This window comes from Pelodiscus sinensis, chromosome 1 (assembly GCF_052426305.1).
Source record: "Pelodiscus sinensis isolate ZL-2025 chromosome 1, ASM5242630v1, whole genome shotgun sequence".
Lineage (NCBI taxonomy): Eukaryota > Metazoa > Chordata > Testudines > Trionychidae > Pelodiscus > Pelodiscus sinensis.
In genome coordinates, this window is record NC_143052.1 from 234,710,937 (window position 1) to 234,733,127 (window position 22,191).

The 22,191-nt window shown below is 43.5% G+C and overlaps 1 protein-coding gene across 3 annotated transcripts in view; it reads right to left on the reverse strand.

The window, feature by feature from the left end:
- The window catches only part of AFF3 (ALF transcription elongation factor 3), a 456,198-nt gene that overhangs the window by 187,187 nt on the left and 246,820 nt on the right, over nt 1-22,191 (reverse strand). For all 3 annotated transcript variants that reach the window (XM_075916914.2, XM_075916923.2, XM_075916908.2), the window contains exon 5: nt 4,013-4,099. In XM_075916914.2, the coding sequence (XP_075773029.2) occupies nt 4,013-4,099 (87 nt within the window). The remainder of the gene's footprint in view (nt 1-4,012; nt 4,100-22,191) is intronic.

Consider the following 22,191-nt stretch of genomic DNA (forward strand, 5'->3'; position numbering starts at 1 on the left):
ATGGCAGTGGCAGCGGTGCAGCTGCTGCAGGGCTGCTAGAACTGAGAGCCCTGGCAACGGAGAATTGTTCTGTTGTGGTGGGGCCAGGACCTCCAGTAGTGAGACTGAGGGCTGGCAGGGCCAGTGCTGCCGTGACAGGGCTCATGGGGCTGGGAACCCCAGTGACGGGGGTGGTCAGCTATGGGTGGGATGGGAGTGCGAGCCACAGAGCAGTGGTGTAACACAGCGGGGATGGGAGCCCCAGTGGTGGGACCATGAGCTTCCATGGCAGGGCTGTTGGGGTAAGCAGGGCTGGTGGTGGAGAGGAAGCTGGGTAAGAGGCCAGCCTAGGAGCAGAGCCAGACTGGGGGCTGGTGGCAAGGGGACCAGAAATGATCTCCCCTAGTCTGGCAAAATCCCTCATCCACGCAGGTTCCAAGGTGCCAGATCAGGGAGGTCCAACATATACCAGCCAAGGGACATGCTATGCATGAGCTCATTCCTAGGCTGACTCCCATATGAGTCTGAGCTTGGTGTGAATGCTGTATGACACTTCACGTTTTCCCCAGCAGTGAGTTTGTTTGTTTGTCTATCTGTTTGTTTAAATAAGTTATGAAGGCATAGTCAGAATTTTACCAGTTGTCCATGGCCAGCAATATGCTGCCTTAGGAGATTATAGCAGACTTACTCTTAGAAATACTAATTTTACAATGCAGTTACCATTTTTTAACTCAGCCCTGGCCTCCCACATATCAATAATGAACAATTAATGAAGGATTAGGGCAGGGTAAGGGTATTTGTGCTACATGTATTTATTTCTGTCATATTTGAACAAAAATGCCTATATTTAGTAAGAATCTTCTTTTCCCCATCTCTCCTTTATTTATCAACCAATTTTAATAACATTTGAAAGGGAATCAGTACTTTCTTTTTTAGAGGCTTCTGATACTGTGGGGCTCTAAGATGTAGCTTAGTTTTCTTATGCCTTATTCCAGTATGCTCTTATTTAGCAGATTTAATTATTCATTTACATTTTATTTTTAAAGATGTTTGTAATAAAACTGCAATACGATAATGCATGATCATTTGTACCTAACAAAGTCTCGTAAAGATAGTAGAGGAATATATGGGTTGTCCTATTATGCACGGATTCAATTATCTTTAAGGTTTGAAAAATGAAAAATAAAGGAACTATAGAGTACAGATTAATCCCACAAAGAAAGGAAATTCAAAATTAAGAATAAAATGGATCTTTAAACCTTCTTCTAGATAAAGAGATGTTTCTGATCTGATATTTTAATGAACTCTCATTGTCGTGAGGGGATGGAGGATATCCAACACAGTCTGCACATTTCAAATTTGACACTGAATTTCCTTTCCTTGAAGATTTAACTTGGACCTTTAACATTAATATAGGTTTAATTTTTGTGCTGTGTATTCTCTCTCTTTCTTGCTCTCTCTCTTAATATATCATTATATCGATACAGATAGATATAATTTAGCTTTAATTTCTAGAACGATTCCAAATCCAGCCTGGCTGCAATTTTTATAATCCCTGAAACTTTAATAGTCTAATTAATAAATTGCAAGTCTCATGCTGTCCTATCACTAATCAGTTGAGATACAGATTAAGAATAGTTCAGTGTGTATTAGAATTAAAAATGCTGATATTTTATTACTATAAAAAGACTGAGCATGAGCAAAATTACTTTGTATACTTTGAAGGAGGAAGGAGTTCTCCAAGATCATAACCATGAGGCAATTTCTCTCTGTTTCCCCTTCCCTAACTCAAAAATACTCTCAGACACTGGGATATTCCCTGTGCTGAAGAGGGATGGTATGCTGGTACTTCTTCTGGAGTCCATCAATACTGTCCCTTGAGTTGACTGAAGAAGTCACTAAAAATGACCTGTACTGATCTCACACCATTCCACAGAAAACGAACAAGATGCCTTCAGCATCCTAATCTCTGCATATCTGCGGAAAGTAAGTAACAAATCTTATATCCTGCATTTAGATCCTTGCATTTAGATCTTTATATCCCTCACTTATCCTTGTGTTGCTGTTAGATTGCCAGGCACATGTGTGTATGTAATCCACAGATTTCTGGTATGCTTACAGAGGTTTTAAGAATTTAGGATAATCACAGTGCTCACGAATGGGGAAGCTACACAAGACCATTGTCTGATCTATGCATATGTCACATTCTGTTAGAGAAAATAAAATAGTTTATGCATGTTTTAGGAACTTTATAAAATTATTTAAATCTCTGTATTTCTGAGTCTACAAAACACATAATTATGGAGACTCAGAGGGAGTCAGAGAAATGCCTTAATATGATTTTAAATATTTTTTCTACATAGTAATGGGGTCGCACTCACCTCTCGTGAGTGGTCCCTGGCCAAGTGCGTGTGCCTGCACTCTCTGTTTGTAGTGGCTCTTCAGTGACTCAGCCCTCTGGCCAAGTCTCACACAGTTTGTAAAACAAATCAAACCCCTTATAGGATAAAAGTCTAACAGGGGCTTCTCTCAGGACCCTCTACTGTCTTTCAGCGTGTCCCCTATCCGTAACAGAGCAGCATGCAGGTGGGGTGAGGCCTCCTTTCTTGGAGGCAATGTCTTCACCCTCTTAAGGCCTTTCTGGCCACAACTCTCCAGCTTTAGGCTACTATAGTTCTGTTCCCCTTCTGGGTTGGCTCAGAGTCCAGCCCTCTTCCCCTCCAGTGGCTAATGAGGCTTAAGGGGGACCCAGCCCACTCCTTACTCTGTGTCCCAATCTAGGGCCCCTGTATATAGCACAGGACTGGGCAAAATATGTCCCGCAGGCTGGATCCGGCCTGCCAACCCACCAGATCCAGCCTGCGGATGTGGCGGGGAGCCCCAGACAGGCTCCCTGCTTGCCTCACCCCACCTGCACGCCGCTCAGAAAAGCAGCTGCCAGGCAGTTTCCCTTTCACAACTGTAAGCCCAGAGGGGAAGGGGGAGAAGGCTTCATGCTCTGCTTCGTCCCCAGCACAATCCCATTGGTCAGTTTCTGTTTGACTAACAGGCAGCACACGAAGCACTATGCTCCCCTTCCCTCCACATACATGGACCCTGCAGCGGGGCAGGCAGGCAGGCTACCTCAGAAATGTGCTGGGCTGCTGGCTGGGAATCACCCAGGTAAGTCTCCGAGCCAGAGCCTACCTCTGGCACCTCAGCCTCCTCCTTCTCCCAACCCTCTGTCCCCCACTCCTGCCCCTCTACCTCACATAACCCAAATCCTCTGGCCCTCTCCTACACCCATATTTCCTCCCAGATGACACCCCAATCTCCTGCTCCAAATCACAATCCCCTCCTGCCTTAGGTCCCAACCCAAATCCCTGCACCCCCTCCTGTATCCCAATCCCCTGGACAAGGTAACAACCCCCCCCCCCCCCCATTCTAGGTCACATCTCAAGCTCCTGCAACCCAGTCCCCTGCCCTAGCTCCCAACCCAAACCCCTGCACCCCAGGTTACAACCTTTTCCTGTCCCAGGCACAACTCAAACCCCTGCACCCTAGTCCAGTGTCCCAGGTCACAACTACTTCCATCCAAACTGCCTCCCAGACCCCACACACCCTCCTGCACTCCAATTCCTTACCCTTACCTCTCTTCCGCACCCAACCTCTATCCCAGGCCCCTCACTTCCTCCATTAATATTATGGAAGAGTGCAGCCCTCCATCACTTACCAAATTCTTGGAGTGGCCCCCCATCAAAAATGATTGCCCACCCCTGATTTAACAGCTGTCTGCAATATCCTCTTACATAACTGCATTGCTGCTCTAATTCCCTGGATCACTTCCCCACAGCTCCAGCACATGCCTCACACTTACCCCAGACTCATGCAATAACTTTTACAGCACTACCCCATATACTCTCTCTCTGTCTTCTGCAAATATATACATAGCAGTCTAGCTAGTGGCAGAATAAGGTTTTTGGGGGATCAGAGTTGAGGCTGCATATTCAGGTGAAGGGGGAGATGGGTTTCTAGACTATATAGAATTTCTTACCTTGTTCAGAAATGGAAACTTTCCCTGTTCCACTTTTCCAGGTGTGTGAATAGCTGAGAGTGGTGGAGGCCAGGAATGGGTCATCTCCTAGAAAATAATATTGTACTTTAAACAATATTTTAAAAAGCAGTATAATACAAGGCATAGTAGCAGCGATGGATAGTGGCATATATATGTAACTTTCAGCAGATACATTTTAATTTCTGGGATACATCTAGTTTATATATAATCTAGTTAACAATGAGTTGCATTATTAATCAAAGATTGTTGGGGGCATGTTTTTAAAAGGAGTTTGATTTTTTCCAATGGTTAATGTTTCTTGAGTGCAAGAAGTGTGATTGTCTGATGAACTGCATTTAAGCTTCAGTCATGCTACGTATTCTGTGAATGGCCTACAACAAATACAGGTTAGTGAGAATAAAAGAAACACAAAAGATTATTTCCCTACTTGTAGTAAAAGGAAGAGAAATTGCAGTTAATGGCCAAGTAATTAGGTATGAAATATGGGCTAACATTCAATCTTGATTTAAACATTGCTAGTGAAGGAGAATCCATCATGACTCCTGGTTAACTGTTCCAATAGTTCATTAACTTCACTGTTAACATTTTTACAACTCATTTCTAGTCTGAATTTGTCTAGCTTCAGCTTCCAGCCACTGGATTGTGTTATACCTCTCTCTGCTAGACTGATTATATATTTGTTTTCCTTGCAGACACTTGCTGATTGTATTGATGTCATGCCTTTACTATCTCTTTGTTAAGCTAAAAAGATTGAGCTCCTTGAGTTCCTCCCTATAAAGCTTGTTTTCTAAACCTTCAATAGTTCTCATGGATCTTTTTAGAGCCCTCTCCCATGTATCAACATCTTTCTTGAATTGTGACAGAGCTGGACACTGTATGAGAGCCGAATATAGAAGTGCCAAATACAGAGGTAAAATAACCACTCTGCTCCTACTTGAGATTCCTCTCTTCATGCATGTAAAGATAGCACTGGTCCTACTGGCCACAGCATTGCACTGGAAGCCCATTTTTTGGAAATTATCTACCACCATCCTCAAAATCCGAGAGACACTGCTTCCCAGAAAGAATCCCCCATCCTATCATTGCAGCCTATGTTCTTTGTTCCTAAATGTGCACATTTACATATAACAGTACTGAAACATCTCCTTGTTAAAACAAAATAACTACAGTAATTCAGTAAATTATGTCTGCTGGTGCCCCATGATCCAGATTGTTCTGTATGAGTAACTGTAATCTCTAACTCTGAACAAAATGCTATGGTTGTTCTTTCAAAAGTTTACAACTGAACAATGACTTAGTACAGCTTTGAAACATTATTGTGCAGAAGAAATACACCACAAAAAAAAATAGAGGCAAAGTAGTATATGTTTAACACTGTATTGCATTTGGTTTTGGGTTTTCTTTTTCGTTGCTGCTGCCTGGTTGCATATTTCCAGTGTGGAATGAGGTATGTGGTTGACCAGTCACTCTGTAACTCTGGTGTTTGTATCTCTGAAATTCTGCTATACCTGCAATTGCCATTTTACTTCAGCAGGGCCTTAATATCCTCTATTCAATGTCCTGTCAGTCTCTTAGGGTACATCTACACTAGCTTGTTAGTTTGAGCTAGGTAAGGTAATGAGGGAAAGCAGAGTTGCAAATGAAACCCGGGATTTAAATATCCCGGGCTTCATTTGCATGTTCCCGGGCACCGCCATTTTAAAATCCCCCTTAGTCCGAACTCCGTGCCCGCAGCTACACGCAGCATGGAGTAGGTAGTTCGAATTAAAGATCCTAATTTGAACTACCGTTACTCCACACTAGATAGAGGAATGTGGCCGTCTATGGCAGGATAACTGCTAGCCTGGCCACCAAAAGCCACATGCGAACCCAGGAGTAGGTTTGTATGAAAATCAAGTTGGTCCAGCGAGACCCTCAATCCTGGGCCCTGAGCTTCCCCTGGCCCTTCTTCCCCTGGCTTCCCCCTTCCAGCTCCCTCCTCCCAGGTTTCTCCCTCCCCTCTTCCACAATCTCTCTTTCCCTCTCCCACCTCCTTTTCCCAGTCTCCCCAGAGGTTCATCCCCTCCCCCACCCCAGTTTTGTTCAATAAACCCAGTTTCTATTTTTGAACATACATGTCTTTTGTTTGACATCAGGAAGGGGGGCTAGGGAGGGGTAAGTGGAAGGATGTGAGGAAGGAATGGGGCACGAGCCCCTGGTGGGAAGGACTGGGGTGGCTCTGGGCGCTCCTTAGGATGGACGTTCTCCTGCAGGGCCTCCTGGATCCTGACAGCTCCCCGACTGACCCCCCGGGTGGCAGCCTGCAGCAAGTGCAGCCGGGCTGATGGCAACGACCCCACGAGAAGCACTGGCGTGCCCAGGGGCAGCTCTGACTCCATGTGGCCAAGTGCTGTGGTGTCCCGAGTTCGGGCACTCACGGCACTCCAGGGCAGAACTGCTTTGCTGTCCCTCATCGAGGTAGACAAGCAAGTGCGGAATCCTGAGAACTATCTGTCCGGGTGGGGGTAGGGTCCCTTTAAGCACAGAGCTCAGTTAGCCTCAGGCAGCAGCCCCACACACTAAGTCCTAACCTGATGCCCTGCCAGCACTGGTTCTGGCCAGCCTTAACTTCGGTTCAGGGTCCACTCAGTGTGGACGCACTATTTTGAAACAGCAAAACGCTATTTCGAAATAGGTTTTGTGTGTAGATGCACTAATTTGAATTAGCTTAATTCAAATTAACTATTTTGAATTAAGTTAACTCGAATTAACGCTGCAGTGTAAACGTACTTTCACACAAGTTGTCTTCCACTCAGCTTTTTGTCCTCTCTCTACATTTACCAAATTAGTTAGTTTGTTTTAGTAAGGAGATGTGTATACCTTCTTCTGGCTGCATATAGAATTGGAAGAGCACCTTCTAAGTAAGCAGATCCTTCATCATTCAAGTCTGAGAGAGTTAGACTTCAAAGGGTGGTTGAAGGTTGCTCTTTTTGGCAAATTCTTTACCAGAAAGGTCTAAACTAAGGCACAGTCTTTACCTATTATTCTGAACTCTTTCCTTATGGGTTGATGCTTTATGGAGAAAGGGTTAGTACTGCTGCCCATTGCAGGCACTCATAGATTGATATTTGTTTAAATGAGCCATGATGTTAGGTGCACTCTGGATTAATAAAATTAATACTAAAAATTATGTGCATGCAACAAGCATGACAGGTTAATCAGCATGACCCAAACATTGCTTAGCAAGCAATGTTTTGCCTCAGTATCACTCGCTACCACGAGGAGAATTTTTTCTGAAGGTTTTACACTTCTCTGTTTTGTTTCATTAATTGAATGTACTGTTGCCATGTAACCCACACACCTAGGCTATGTCTACACTGCACTTCTCTTGTGCAAAAGCCTATGCAAATGAAGTGTGGATTAGCATATTGCTAATTAGGGGCCATTTTTGCGCAAGAGGCTTTTGCCCAAAAAGGAGCTGTGTAGATGGCTCCTTTCTGCACAAACCTCCCCTCTTGTGCAAGAGCTATTCTTCCTGAAAAGATGAGGAAGAACTTCTCTTGCACAAGAGGGGTTTTTGTGCAAAAAGAAGCAGTCTACACCGTTCCTTTTTGCGCAAAAGTCTCTTGTGCAAAAACGGACCCTAATTAATTATGCAAATTAAGCATGGCAATATGCTAATCCATACTTCATTTGCATACGCTTTTGCGCAAGAGAGGTGCAGTGTAGACATAGCCTTAATGTGGTTCGCTGTCTCATGCAGTGGCACTTAGACCGCTTACAGGGAGAGATAAGAATAAGGGAGCTCTACAGCTTAAACTGAGAGGCAGCTGGCTTTATAGCTCAAGCTGTAGAGGCTCCTACACTAAGTCTCCCAGGTTCAAACCTGCTCTGTGGCAGTTACAGTCACTCCATATTATACTAGTCAGTTGTGCTGAGAATTGTATTTAATACTTAGTAACACCACTGTTACAGTTCTATAAATCACCACTTTTAAAAAAATATGAAATGTTTTTATTTGAAAAAAGAAATAGGTATAAACAAGCTGTGCATTCTTGCTCAATAACAATGGCTATTTCATGGCCTGCCTTAATTCTTTTTCAGAACAAAGTCTCTGAGTGTTCTGCCAATGAAGTAATCTAACTAACCATTCCAAGATGGTTTATGAGTTATAAATGTCACCTTCAAAATGTTCTTGATAAACAGTTTATTTTCTAATAAAAACTGCATTCTTTTATGTTATTTGAAGTTAAAATCTCAAATGATTTATTATACCTGTGTAATCTCTGTGGGTGCCTCTAATCAGAGCATCATCTGGTTTGAAGTTTCACTATAGAATTGCTGTGCCTTTCAGCTCTTTCAGGCAGATTGTTCATCGTATGACTCTCTTATCAGATAAGTGCCACCAACAGCTGTACACAGTAATTTTTATTATACAGCAAATCCTTTACACACAGACAGCCAACCACTGTACAGCTGGCTATACACGAGAACTATTCCTTATTGCTATGAGTGCCTGATGCAAGGAATAATTTTTCAAAAGATCAATTAATTACATTTTGAAACATGACAAGGAGTCCTGTGGCACCTTATAGACTAACAGATGTACTGCAGCATAAGCTTTCGTGGGCAAAGACCCACTTCATCAAGACGCATTTTGAAAAACAAATTTTTTTGAAAAATGAATTCTTACAGTAATGGTTTATTATGGTTATATCTTTACAGAATGGAGAACTGTAGTACGGTTCACCAGGCCTATAACTGTGTGACCTAAACACTAAACACCTTCCCAGGCCAGACCCTGGGCCACTATCTCATCCCATCGCACCAAAGAATTAAATTACTTACATTTAAAAGTTGGGGGTTCTTTGCCTATCACACCCATTTTCATTTATGAACAAAAGGTATATTTGCTTCCTCCAGGGGATAAAGTTCAGCAGAATTCAGACCCCACAGAAACCAAGAAAGAAACACTTAGCTCAAAAATATACCCAGGATCTTCCTAAGGGGGGGGGAATGCTTCACTTCAGCTCTTGCAGCTGTGGAACTAGGAATGCAGATAGAAAGCATTGCTAGTAATTCTGCCCTAAAGCTAGGACATTTCTAAGATATGCTTCTCAGCCCTTAAAATTTTTATTTGTCTAAGAGCCAATTCTCCTGGGTTATATGACTGCTGAATTCTCAGTGTCAACAGAAACATCTTCTGAGAAGTCTGCTATTCAGTGTATAGAAACCAATCTGTTACAGCAGGATAGCTTTGTCCTCCCACATCATCTTCCTGGATTTGGCAATGAAACTTCTAACCATGGAGAGAATCAGAGTGTTCATTAAAAGCGGGGGCGACCTTATTGAAGATGTTAAAATCTTTCATATTTTTCTTAGGATTATTTCTTATCCACAGTTTCACAAAAATGGTTTTGATGGCCTTTTTCTACTAGTTTCTCTACTATTTACTTTCTGCTTTGGTACATAATTTTAGTTTGAGATAAAACCCATTGTGACACAGAATTCATAGAAACTCTGATGTTTACTCAAGGAAATCCATTTTATCTTACCCCTCCAAATTTGCCTTTATTGTACTGATATTTTACATTGGGATTAGGTGGCATATTTTTGACTAAATTTGAATTTCCAATTATAAAAAAAATTAAAAAATTAATAAAAAGGACAAAATTGTTATGATAAATCAATCCTCTCTCTTATAAGCTTTATGCCACAAGATAGTAACTAATTTTTAATGCTGACGGCCCAGAAATGGCTAAATAAATTTAAAAGAGATTTTGTAAAACGAAAACATTTATTTCTTCTTAATACTGTTTGGGTATGTCTACACTACAGCGCTATTTCGAAATAACATGTCTACACACAAAATGCAATTCGAAATAGCATTTTGCTATTTCAAAATAGCGCGTCCACATTGAGTGGACACTGAATTGCATTTAAGGCCGGCCGGAACCAGGTCCGGCAGGACATCAGGTCAGGAGTTTATTTGTGTGGCTGTTGCCTGAGGCTATCTGAGGCTTGTGCTTAAAGGGACACCACCACCCCCTGGGCAGCTGGTTCTCAGGTTTCCCTGCTTGCTTGCCTACCTCAATGAGGGACAGCAAAGCATTTTGTCTCTGCATGCTCTGGTTGCCCTCACTCGGGACACCACAGCACTCTGCAACATGGAGCCAGAGCTGCCTCTGGGCACTGTGCTGCTTCTCTTGGATGCGTTGCTGTGAGCCTGGCTGCACTTTCTGCAAGCTGCCATCCAGGAGATCCATCAGGGGGCTGGCAGTATCCAGGAGGCCCTGCGGGAGAGCTTCCACCCTGAGGAGCACTAAGGGCCTCCCTGGTCTGCCCCACTGGGGGCTTATGCTTCATTCCTCGTCCTTCCACTTAGCCCTCCCCCCAACCTCCCTTCCTGATGTAAAATAAAATACACATTTTTTCATAAACATGAACTGTCTTTATTTAACAAAACTAAATAAAGGGGAGGAATGAAACTCTGGTGAGACTGGGGAAATGAGGTGGGAGAAGGGAGGAGAGAGGGTGAGAGAGGGGAGGAGGAAACCTGGGAGGAGGGAGCTAGAAGGGGGAAGCAAGGGGAAGAAGGGGGAGGGGATGCTCAGAGGTGGGGGTCTCGCTGGGCCAACTGTCTCCCAGCACTGTGGATGTGGGGGCCTCGGCGTTCCCAGTGGGGATAGGGAGTAGACAGAAAGTAGGGAGGGAATGGAGGGTGTGGAGGGAGAAGCGGATGGGGGAGAAGGAGTGGGAGGAGGAGCGGTAGCTGGATAGGCAGCAGGAACTGGAGCGGCAGGAGGCAGCACACTCTGCACCAGGGTCTGCAGGTGTTGGCAGATGGCATGGCCCTGGGCAAGCTGCTCCTGCTGCAGCTGCAGGTCTTCTTGCACCCAGTTCTGGAGGGTGCGGTGTAGGGCTCGCAGTGCCCCCAGGTGCTGCTGTCAATACCCCTCCACTGCACGGGTGGGTCTGCGGAGCCCTTTGGTGTGGGAGCATGTCCCAGGCGGGGTGGTGCACTCTGCACGTGCAGCTGGTGCGGCTGTGAAGAAAGAAGAGAAGTGGTCAGTTCTCCCTGGGGGGACAGTGGGTGAAGCCCAGCCCCTTTCTTCTACGTGAGGATGACCGTGCCTGCACCATCAGAGCCAATGTACTTGCACACGGGCCATGTTCGGAATGTCCTGCTATCCCCAGGAGCGGGAGCTGTCTCGAGACCGTACCCATGCCCTTCTGCTGTGTATAGTGTGGGTGAGGTGGGGGGAGATGTCCCCTGCCTCTGTGTACAATGGCCTTGTGAAGGGAGGGCGTCCTGCTGTGTCCCACCCCGAGGTCAGGAGCATGTCATGTCTCTTCACACATGTGTATGGCTAACAGGCCAAGGCCTGTGTGGCAGCCAGCTGGGGCCACGTGCCCAGGGGTGGCACGGCACATGCTCTCACATGCACAGGTTGCTGCGTGATTTGTGGTAAGCAAGGCCCATGCGTCCCTGGTCTCCCTCCCCGCCCCCCAATAAGGAGACAGTGATGGCACTCACATATTGTTGCCTCCCCGGATGACACTGGTGATGCGTCTGCTGGGATGGCTCAGGGGTCCTGGCTGCGTGGCACGCTCCCTCTGGGTTCCTGCAGTTGCTGGCGCTCCTCCTACATGCCCTGGTCAGGGCCATTTGCTCCAGGATCAATGACCCCTGGGATGGCACGGACCATCCCACCCCCCAGGATGTGGTCCAGGGTGCCAAAATAGGGACAGGTGTCTGCCCCTGTTTGGGACCTACCTCCTATGGCCCTGTCATAGGCCTGCCGCAGCTCCTTGATTTTCATGCGCACTTGCTCCTGGGTGCGCATGTGGCCTTTGGTGGCCAGGCTGTCAGCCATCCTCCTGTAGACAGTCACATTCCTCCATCTAGTGTAGAGATCTTGGACGTTGGAGACATCCCCCCAAACCTCAATCAAGTCCATGATCTCTGCACTAGACCAGGAAGGCATTTGCCTTCTCTGGCCCCTGGTAGGCTCCTGGGAGCTGGGGGACTGGGCCCGGGGAGCAGTGGAGGGCTGGCTGACACTGGCTGCCTGGCTCATGGTGGGGTCACTGGGTCAGGGGCAGTGACTGCAGGCTCTGTGCTGGCAGGCCTGGAGCTGGCACAGGCACTGTGGCCAGAGTCTACCCCTTTAAGGGCTCCGGGGCTGGCGGAGAGGAGAGGAAAGGAAGTTTTCCTGGTTGTGCTCAGAGTGGCCACCAGGGCACCCTGGGAAGGGCTGGAGCCCCCCTATTTCGAAATAAGCATCTACTCAGCGCTTATTTCGAATTAGCTATTTTGAATTTGGCATTATTCCTCATAGAATGAGATTTACCAAATTCGAAATAAGCAATCCGCTATTTCAAATTAATTTCAAAATAGCGGTTTGGCTGCGTGGACGCTAGGAAAGTTATTTAGAAATAATGGCTGTTATTTTGAAATAACTTTGCTGTGTAGACATACCCTTTGAGAATACCAGTCAAAAAATCTTGAAAACTGGAACAAATATTGTATACCACAAAATTTCAGATGTTACAAGTTCAATGTCAAATAAATCTAGAAATATACACTTGAGAATGTGGTCACAGTTCAGGACAACTGCATCTGTAGGTCTCTGTCTTTGTGGACACCAAGGCATCCATAGTAGTCTCTCAGCTCATCAATTGTCTCCTCTCTTGGATGGAAATATAGGTCTATCCTAATCAAGTTTTTTCCAGTCTGCACAGCTCCCTGCCAACACTATCTGGTCTTCAGCAAGCCAGACTGCCTGAACAAACCTTGCTTTCTCCTCAGAGGCAATAAATAGTGCAACTGCCCACAGTTAAATTGCAAACGACTCCTTCTAAGCAGGTACATTTATTTTTCAAGTGAAAGTATAACAGAGAAAACATTTTAGAAGAAAAGAAGAACCTACGTGTGTGCTTCTAAGGTTACCACCCATCAGTCTTGAGGCCTCATTGGGCCAAAGTCCTTACAACCCTGGGACACTTCTGGAAGAGAAGTTCCTGTCCATTTGCTCTATCAGAAAGAAGTCCTAAAGTTTAAATTCAGGCTAATTATCCAAACGTTTCTTTCTTTGTCTCTTGGTCTCTGGAGAATCGAGTCTGAACTAGAACATGAAAACTCCCTCAGTTGTTGGCACCTCTCTCTAAGTATTGAAAACTGTGTTAATTTGCCTATCCTCTGCCCCAACTCTTAGTCCCTGGGGAGTCTTTGGTTACCCTCCCCAATGGAGTTACATATAATCCTTGGCCAACACACTTAATACTGTCAGATCTCTTGAAGATGTTGCAGAAAATTGCCAGTTCTCTCACCATTCTGGGACTGGTCTCATGATATTTGATGCATGTGATAAAACAGCTCTTGAAATACAGTTAATATGTGAGACTATCACTTTCCTTTTAAAACAGAAAGTTTCCAGCCCTTGTAGCTGTGAATGAATGCTTGAAAACATGACACACACACACCCAAAACCAGAAGGCAAATAAAAAAACACATCCAATACTTGTTTTTAAAAACCTCATGGTTATAAAGCAAATCTTTTTTCTTTCTTTCTTTTTTGAGAGAGAGAGAGAGGGTTTCATTACTCATGATTTTGAATGCATGGGGTTACAATATAGATATGCATTGTATGCAGGCCTGAAAGCAATATTTCAAACACACTGTTTTGGACTGTTAAGAAATAATATATACTACAGGTGCAATAATATTAAAAGTGCTGTTAAATGTACTGAAGCTGTGGAAGACACTGTCCACAGAAGGTAGGGTAAGATGATATCATATTAATTTGCAGAACAGGTGATTTCAATTAGAAATTAGAAAAAACTTTCCAGTTGTAAGAACAGTTAAGCACTGGAATAGGCTTCCAAGGGAGATTGTAGAACTTCTGTCATTTGAAGTTTTTTGTAACAGGTTAGACAAAACACCTGTCAGTGATGGTCTACCTATACTTGAATCTGCCACAGTGCCAGAAACTGGATTAAAGGATCTCTGATGCTTCTATCAACCCTACATTTCTACCATTCTAAAATTTCATATAATTTCTAAATTAGAAAAAAAAATGCCGTGACTCTTACATCTTTATATTCAGTAATTATTCACATACATAATGCAGCAGATTACCGGGTATACTAGATGCTGTATTACTAAGCATTTATTTTACATAGGTTCAAATTCATTCATAGGTGCATACTGACACATTGTATTATTTTACGCACAAATGCATATTATACTATAACTATTTTCCTTTCCACCTATTGTAAATCAGAATTCAGTAAGGCTACGTCTACACTGGCCCCTTTTCCGGAAGGGGCATGTAAATTTCCCTAGTCGTCGTAGGGAAATCCGCGGGGGATTTAAATATCTCCCGCGGCATTTAAATAAAAATGTCCGCCGCTTTTTTCCGGCTTTTAAAAAAGCCGGAAAAGAGCGTCTAGACTGGCTTATTCTTCAAAGTAAGAATAAGAGCCTCCGGAAAAGGGCACTTTTTCCGGAGGATCGGGGCCAGTCTAGACGCTCTTTTCCGGCTTTTTTAAAAGCCGGAAAAAAGCGGCGGACATTTTTATTTAAATGCCGCGGGAGATATTTAAATCCCCCGCGGATTTCCCTTTCGACGACTAGTGAAATTTACATGCCCCTTCCGGAAAAGGGGCCAGTGTAGACGTAGCCTAATTGAATACAAATGTTCAGTTTTGTAGTCAGAAGCAGGTAATGTCAGACAACATGCAAACTCAGCTTTTATTCAGATTGAAGAGGAAACCTTCGGATGAAAAAAAATCCACAATATTTACCCTAACTGTAAAATTAGTTTAAGCAAAAATAACTGAGTAAGAAGGCATTTCTTGTAGAATAATAACTAGTTATGCAATGTTTTCTTCTGTATGCCTAACTTGTAATTAGTTTTCAGAAAAAGTACTGTGCAGTGATAAATATGTAACAGTAATGATTCTAGACTGAATGCAATGCTCCCTATCTAGCACTATCCATCTCTCTGTATGGCATTTGAAACCAGTAATGTTTATGTAGGTGAAAAGGTTCAGAAAACTTCTAGTTTAATAAAAAGTGGTGAATTCAAGTTTTCAGTGGATTTACTTGGGACTAACTTCCCCTATTTACTGCAGTATTTGTTTGCTTCATAGTCAAAAATATGGCCAGTTGTTACCTATCAAACTTTCTCACTGAAGGTTCAAGAAGAAGTTAGGAGAATGTGTTAAAAGGTTCTAATGCCAATAGCATAAAAAGAGTAAGGGAAATTCAGGGGACAAGGAGATAACCAAGAATAAAGACTAATTCATGAAGGACAGAAAAGAGGAGGTAAACGGCTGTTAAGGGTCATGAGAAAAAGCACAGACTCATAGGCACTAGAAGTGGAAGAGACCTATAGGCTCATCCAATCTAGTGAATAAAACATAGGACTTGATCACATTCAACACCAATCTCATTCCCTATTCTGTTTCCAAAAATAAGCAGCACCACACTCTGCAGGGAAAGGTATAAGAACCCTACAATAACAAATGTGGAGTAACTTAACCCCCTCCTCCTACATACACATTAGGTCTCATCCTAATATCTATTCATTAGAGATTGGTTTAAGTCACGAAAGATGTTTAATATCCCCCATAAAACTGTTTTATCATTCATTATGTCAGCTCTGGATAATCTTGTTATAATATAAACATCCAGTCACTTTGAATTAAGTCTTGGTCTCTGTAACGTCCTTTGTCAATAAGCACCACAGTTTCAATTATATGTTATGTGGAAAAGTATATTTTATTTTTATCAGTTTAGAGTTTCCCCACTTTTTATTTAATCAAATATCTCCTTGTATTGTGTTATGAAACAGGGAAAACAGAAGTTCCCAATCTACCATCTCTGTATCATTAATTTTTTCAGATGTGGTGACCAGTCCTGTACACAAAACTCAGATGAAGCCATGCTATTGATTTATATAAAGACTTTAGAATATTCTGTTCTGTATTATTCATCATCCCATTCTTTGTGCAATCTAACATTGTGTTTGCTTTTTAGACTGCAGCTGCACATCGAGCAGAATTTTTTATGTAGCTCTATGCAGTAATGCTGATCCCTTTCTCAAGTTTATAAAGTTGATTTAGAACCCCGTAAGATATAAAAATAGCAGAATGTTTTGCCTCCAATGTACATTTGTCGCCTAATTTATTTAGGTCTCTCTAGAGAGCTTCATAGACCTGTCTCATCCTCTGTAACTTAATAGCTGTCATTTTTGCAATGTTGTTAAGTCATTGCTAACTAAGACATGGGCCTTAGTTAAATAACATGGGATGTACTACAAACCTTTAGGTACGTCTACACTACAGACGAAGATCGAAGCTGCCGCTATTGATCGTCCAGGGTTCGAATAAGTGGTCTAGGTAAAACAGCTAATTTGAAGTTAGAGGGGCACACCAGTTGATGCCAGTAACCCTGCTTTCATGAGGAGTAAGGGAAGTTGAAGGGAGAGTGTTCTTCCTTTGACTCCCTGCAGTGTTTACAGCACCAAAAGCCGAGTTAAGCTACTTCAACTTCAGCTACACAATTAACGTAGCTGAAGTTGTGCATCTTAATTTGACTTTGTCCTGTAGTGTAGACATACCCTTAGACACCTGTCCATTAACCATTTCCATTATGAAAATTGACCCTTTAAGCCTATTCTTTACTTTACCTCCTACCCAGTTCTTGATCCATGACAATATTTAATCTCTCTGCTCAATTACTGAGCTTCTTCAAAAACAACCAGAAGTCCTGTAGCAACTTAAATACTAACACATGTATTTGGACATAAGTTGTTGTGGGCTGGAACCCAGTTCATCACGTGTATCTGACAAAGTCAGTTCCAGCCCATGGAAACTTATGCCCAAATACATGTGTTAGACTTTAAGGTGCCACAGGACTCCTTGTTTCTGCTGAAACAGACTAAGATGGCTATCCCCATGAAACTCGTTCAGTAGTCTCTTCTGTGGGAGCTTGATGAAGGCCCTTAGGAATTCCATTTATGTCAACCAGTTCTCCTTTATCCACTACTCTATGACATGTTTAAAGAATTCTAAGAGATTAGTGGACATAATTTTCCTTTGCTGAAACTGTATTGGTTAGAGCATATATCACCTTCCCCCTACTACATGACTGCACAGACCATCTCTCTTTCCTACAACAATCCCATAATATCCCTGGGGACACAACAGTAATTGTTAGACAGAGGAATAATATTAGGGAAGTATCTGATGAATTTGAGCTGACTTTTAATACAATCTATCGGCTGGAAATGGGTAGAGAAGCAAGGTCTCCTTGAATCAGCAGCAAGTTCTTCACAGATCAGAGTTTGAAAAACTCTAATCTAGTCCTTGTTGTTGTTATAAAACTGTTCTCTATAACAGAGGCCAAATGCTGAGCTGGTGTCAGCTGGCCTACATCCAATAATTTCAGTGGAGCCATATTGATTGACACCAGCTGAAGAGCCGGCTACACCCTCAGTGCTTTAGTGCTAGCTTCCAACATCCAAAGTAATGAGGCTGACACCATTTCTCCTGGGGGAATATTTCAAAGCCTAAAGCACTTCCCTTGCTGAATGTTTGGTCTGATCAAACAAATTAATACATATTTTCTTTTTATTAATTTTATTTCATTAATGCCAGTTACTTCCCCAGTGTATTATGTTAAACAATTCCACCCATGTCTAGATCTTTAGACTCTTCAAATATACATAATATAGTTATGTTCCCATCCCTGTATTTGTTCCTGAGCCAAGCTGTACATACCTAGAAACTCTATTCCGTCTTCACTTATCACTTCATCTAATTCCTCGATATTTTTTTATTCCTTATCTCTGAGCACCTTCTAGTTTGTCATATTTCTGATAACATGGTGCCTGAAACTTAATGCAAGATTTTGGGAATGCTTGGATTAAAGTTACATAGGACTTGGTACCTCATGGCATTATATGAATCCAAGTAAGTAAAGAACTGAGCACCCTCAACTCATACTAAAGTCAGTGGGATTGGAAGGCACTTGGTACCTTACAAGATCAATCCCATGAAGGCCTGTTTTATGCAAGCCTAGAAAGCATATTCCTTCTGCAGTCATATCATGTTGCAGATTGATGTCTAATTTTCTGTGCATTACCATCCCTTAAAGGGCTATTGCTTCCCAGGTTTCTCCCTTGCCTTGCATGTATGCACTGTGGATACTTTTTCAACAGCTAGGTTAGTTTGCATTTCTCCAAGATGATTTTCATTTTATCCTTTTCTGCCCTTATTTCTAACTTCTATAGGTCACTTTATAGTATTTTTCTGTTTTAACTGCTGCTTGTATCTCGTTAATAGTATAATCTGTGAATTTCATTAATGTGCTGTTTACTACCTCTTCCAGATCTTAATAAAGCTGTTAAATAAGGTCCCTATACTGAAACTAATGGCACACTATTAAGTCACCACTGACCGACTTGGTTTATTGAAATTTAGCACCAGCTGTTTATGATCTCTTAGTTTTTAATCCACCTATTTTAAATTGTAATTAATTTCTCAGTGTTTTACAGTGTCAAATGCATTATTAAAATCCAGACCTATTATATCCAGTCGATTCCATTCATCTACTGATGGAGGGAAGAGCTAGGGAACTATTAAAGGCTCACTTGGAGAGATGAAGATGCAGCCTCAAAGAAGCTATTTGGCTGAGTATCCAAACTCTGGAGTACCAATCCAACACACTTTCTGAGGTCCATCCATTACTCACTTTCCCCACTAAGGACCATCCTAACTCATGCTGAGTGATAGCTTGCCCCATGACTGGTACCACTGGAACAGTGAATTAATCACAGAGTAAGGTGCCGCTAAATGTGAGTTTCAATTCTCATGTCTCTCTTTAATATGTTTCATACTTCGGCTTCCCTGGCTTTTTTTTTTTATTTATTCCACAGCCCAATCTCCTTTTTATGTAAAGGAGATTTTCCTAATCATCTGTAGTGACCTGACTATCCTTCAGTTTGTCTTATCTACATTGTGTATTTTGTAAAGGAGAAAACACCTTTACATCTTTCAATTTCAATTCATCATACCAGTGGGGCTCAAAAACTAGAGAGCATGACGAGAACCAATAAAGACAAACTTCACTAAAGGATTATTTTTTCTTCATTTCAAATAAACAAAAAAACCCACACTTATAAACAAATCCCCTCTTGTAACTCTCCAATGCTGTGCCATCTACAGATATGCTTGAAAAATCTGTCTGCTGCTCAATATTTTTGTCTGTAGGTAGATCTGAGAGGAGGAAGGGCAGAGACTTGGGCCCTGATTCTGACCACACTGTTGTTTCTACACTGTTGTAATGCTACTGTGTTAAATGGAGCTATCTCTGATTTACATCACCTCCCCAGCACCCTTCCCTCTCTCACAGAAAAAGAGGAGAGAGAGAGGAATTAAACCCTTGGAAAGGAGGGAAGGTCAGAGATTTTGCAGACTACAGCATAATTACCTTCAGCATTAAATCTCCAGATGTTTGGTTTCTGTGGCATTCTACAGAATGAAATAACTCCAAATCATGAATGTTTGTAATGTGATCTGTGGATCAACTCATTCTATGACAAATCACAAATGCCTGTATGGTAAACTTTCATTTTGGAATGTGGTTTCACTGTGTTGCTGGAACTGTACAGCAAATTACCTATTCTACAATATTTAATCCATACTTCACAATAGACAACTTGATAAATACAAACCAGTGCAGTGACAATTTATTTCTCACATGGATTCATTTAAATTGTTTATGATTATATTTTTTAAATCCAGGGTTGATAGTTTTGTTCTGTTTTTAACTAAGGGAGGGTATGTCTACACTACAAAGTTAGTTCGAACTAACGGACGTTAGTTCGAACTAACTTTAATAGGTGCTACACTAGCGCTCCGCTAGTTCGAATTTGAATCGAACTAGCGGAGCGCTAGTTCGAACTAGGAAAACCTCATTTTACGAGGACTAACGCCTAGTTCGAACTAGCTAGTTCGAACTAAGGGCTGTGTAGCCCTTTAGTTCGAACTAGTGGGAGGCTAGCCCTCCCCAGGTTTCCCTGGTGGCCACTCTGGCCAACACCAGGGAAACTCTATGCCCCCCTCCCGGCCCCGGACCCCTTAAAGGGGCACGGGCTGGCTACGGTGCCCGTGCCAGGTGCAAGCCTGCCAGCACCCAGCTAGCAGACCCTGCACCTGGCACGGCACAGAGCCACCCACCCGATGCCCCCCAGCCCACCCCCTCTTGCCGGGACCAGGCTGGCGGCTCCCGGGAGCTTGCCCTGGACCGCAAGAGGCGGGCACCTTCCTGGGCTAGTGCGGACATCGTGGACCTCGTCCACGATCTCCGCACTAGGCACAGGAAAGTGGCCGTCTAGGGCAGGAGAGCTGCCAGCCTGGCCACCCAGGACCAGGTGTGCATGAAAATCAAGGGGGTCCACTGAGACCCCCGACACTGAGCCCTGAGCTTACAATGGCCGTACTGGGTCAGACCAAAGGTCCATCTAGCCCAGTAGCCTGTCTGCCGACAGAGGCCAACCCTAGGGACCCTGGAGGGGATGGACCGAAGACAATGACCAAGCCATTTGTCTCGTGCCATCCCTCTCCAGCCTTCCACAAACTTTGGGCAGGGACACCATTCCTACCCTCTGGCTAATAGGACTCCATGGACCCAACCTCCATCACTTTATCTCACTTCCCTTTAAACTCTGTTCTAGTTGTAGCCTTCACAGCCTCCTGCAGCAAGGAGTTCCGCAGGTTAACTATTTGCTTTGTGAAGAAGAACAACTTTCTCTTACTAGTTTGAAGCCTGCTACCCATTCCTTTCCTTTGGTGTCCTCTAGTCCTTCTTTATGGGAACTCAGGAAGAACTTTTCTGGATGCACCCTCTCCACCCAACCCCTGCTTTTAGAGACCTCTATCCTGTCCCCCCTCCGTCTCCTCTTTTCTAAGCTGAACAGTCCCAGTCTCTGTAGCCTCTCTTCATCTGGGACCTGTTCCCAACCCCTGATCATGTTAGTTGCCCTCCCCTCTCCCAGCCTTTCTCTTCCCCTCTCCCACCTCCTTTTCCCAGTCTCCCCCAGTTTTTTTTCAATAAAGACAGAGTCAATGTTGGAAGAAACGTTATCTTTATTTTGTACATCAATAAGAAGGGGGGCTAAGGAAGGGTAAGTGGAAGGAGGTGAGGGAGGAATGGGGTATGAGCCCCCGATGGGGAGGACTGGGCTGGCTCTGCGGGCTTCTGGGGATGGAAGCTCTCCTGCAGCCCCCCAATTACTCCCTCTCCCCAGATGGCAGCCTGCGGCAAGTGCAGCCGGGCTGATGGCCGAGTGGTGTGATGTGCCCAGTGTGAGCACTCAGGGCACTCCAAGCCAGAACTTCTTTGCAAGCGGGGCACCCCTTAGAACTGTGTGTCCGGGGTGGGGGTCGGGACCCTTTAAGCGCAGCCCTCGGCTAGCCTGAGACAGCATCTCCATGCTCTAAGTCCTCCTTTTATGCCCTGCCGGCACTGCTTCCGGCCATCCTTAAGCCCTGTTCAGAGTCCACTCAATGTGGACTTGCTAGTTCGAACTAGCAAAACGCTAGTTCGAACTAGTTTTTAGTTCTAGACGCGTTAGTTCGAACTAGCTTAGTTCGAATTAACTAATTCGAACTAAGTTAGTTCGAACTAACTTTGTAGTGTAGACATACCCGGAGCTATTAAGCCCAGTTGAGACCAGGAAGACTTAAAAGAGTTAAAATTTGCAAGTACTGTATTCTAGTTAGGATATATACTATACTTAGATCTCTGATATAATAATTTAAGTAATGAAGATTTCCCACCTCTAACTGACAATTAGAAAAACCAAACTCTGTCAAGCTAAACCACCAGAGTCTAGAAGCTTGCTCAGAAATAGTTGGCATATTTATCATATATCAAAAGAGGAATGAATCACTTACTTATTTCCTATGTTCAATCTCTGCATCTATTTAGGAAGTTATGTGCTCAGATGAATGCAGTGGGCCATGTGATGTGACAATTGTCTGAAAACTAGCCTTGCACAGGCACGCTGCGATTATGTGGTTAATAAAGGTACAATCTTTATTAGTGCATTAACCTCATGCACCCAAGGACTATGGATTCTAATTCTTGAATTGCCATGCAAGAC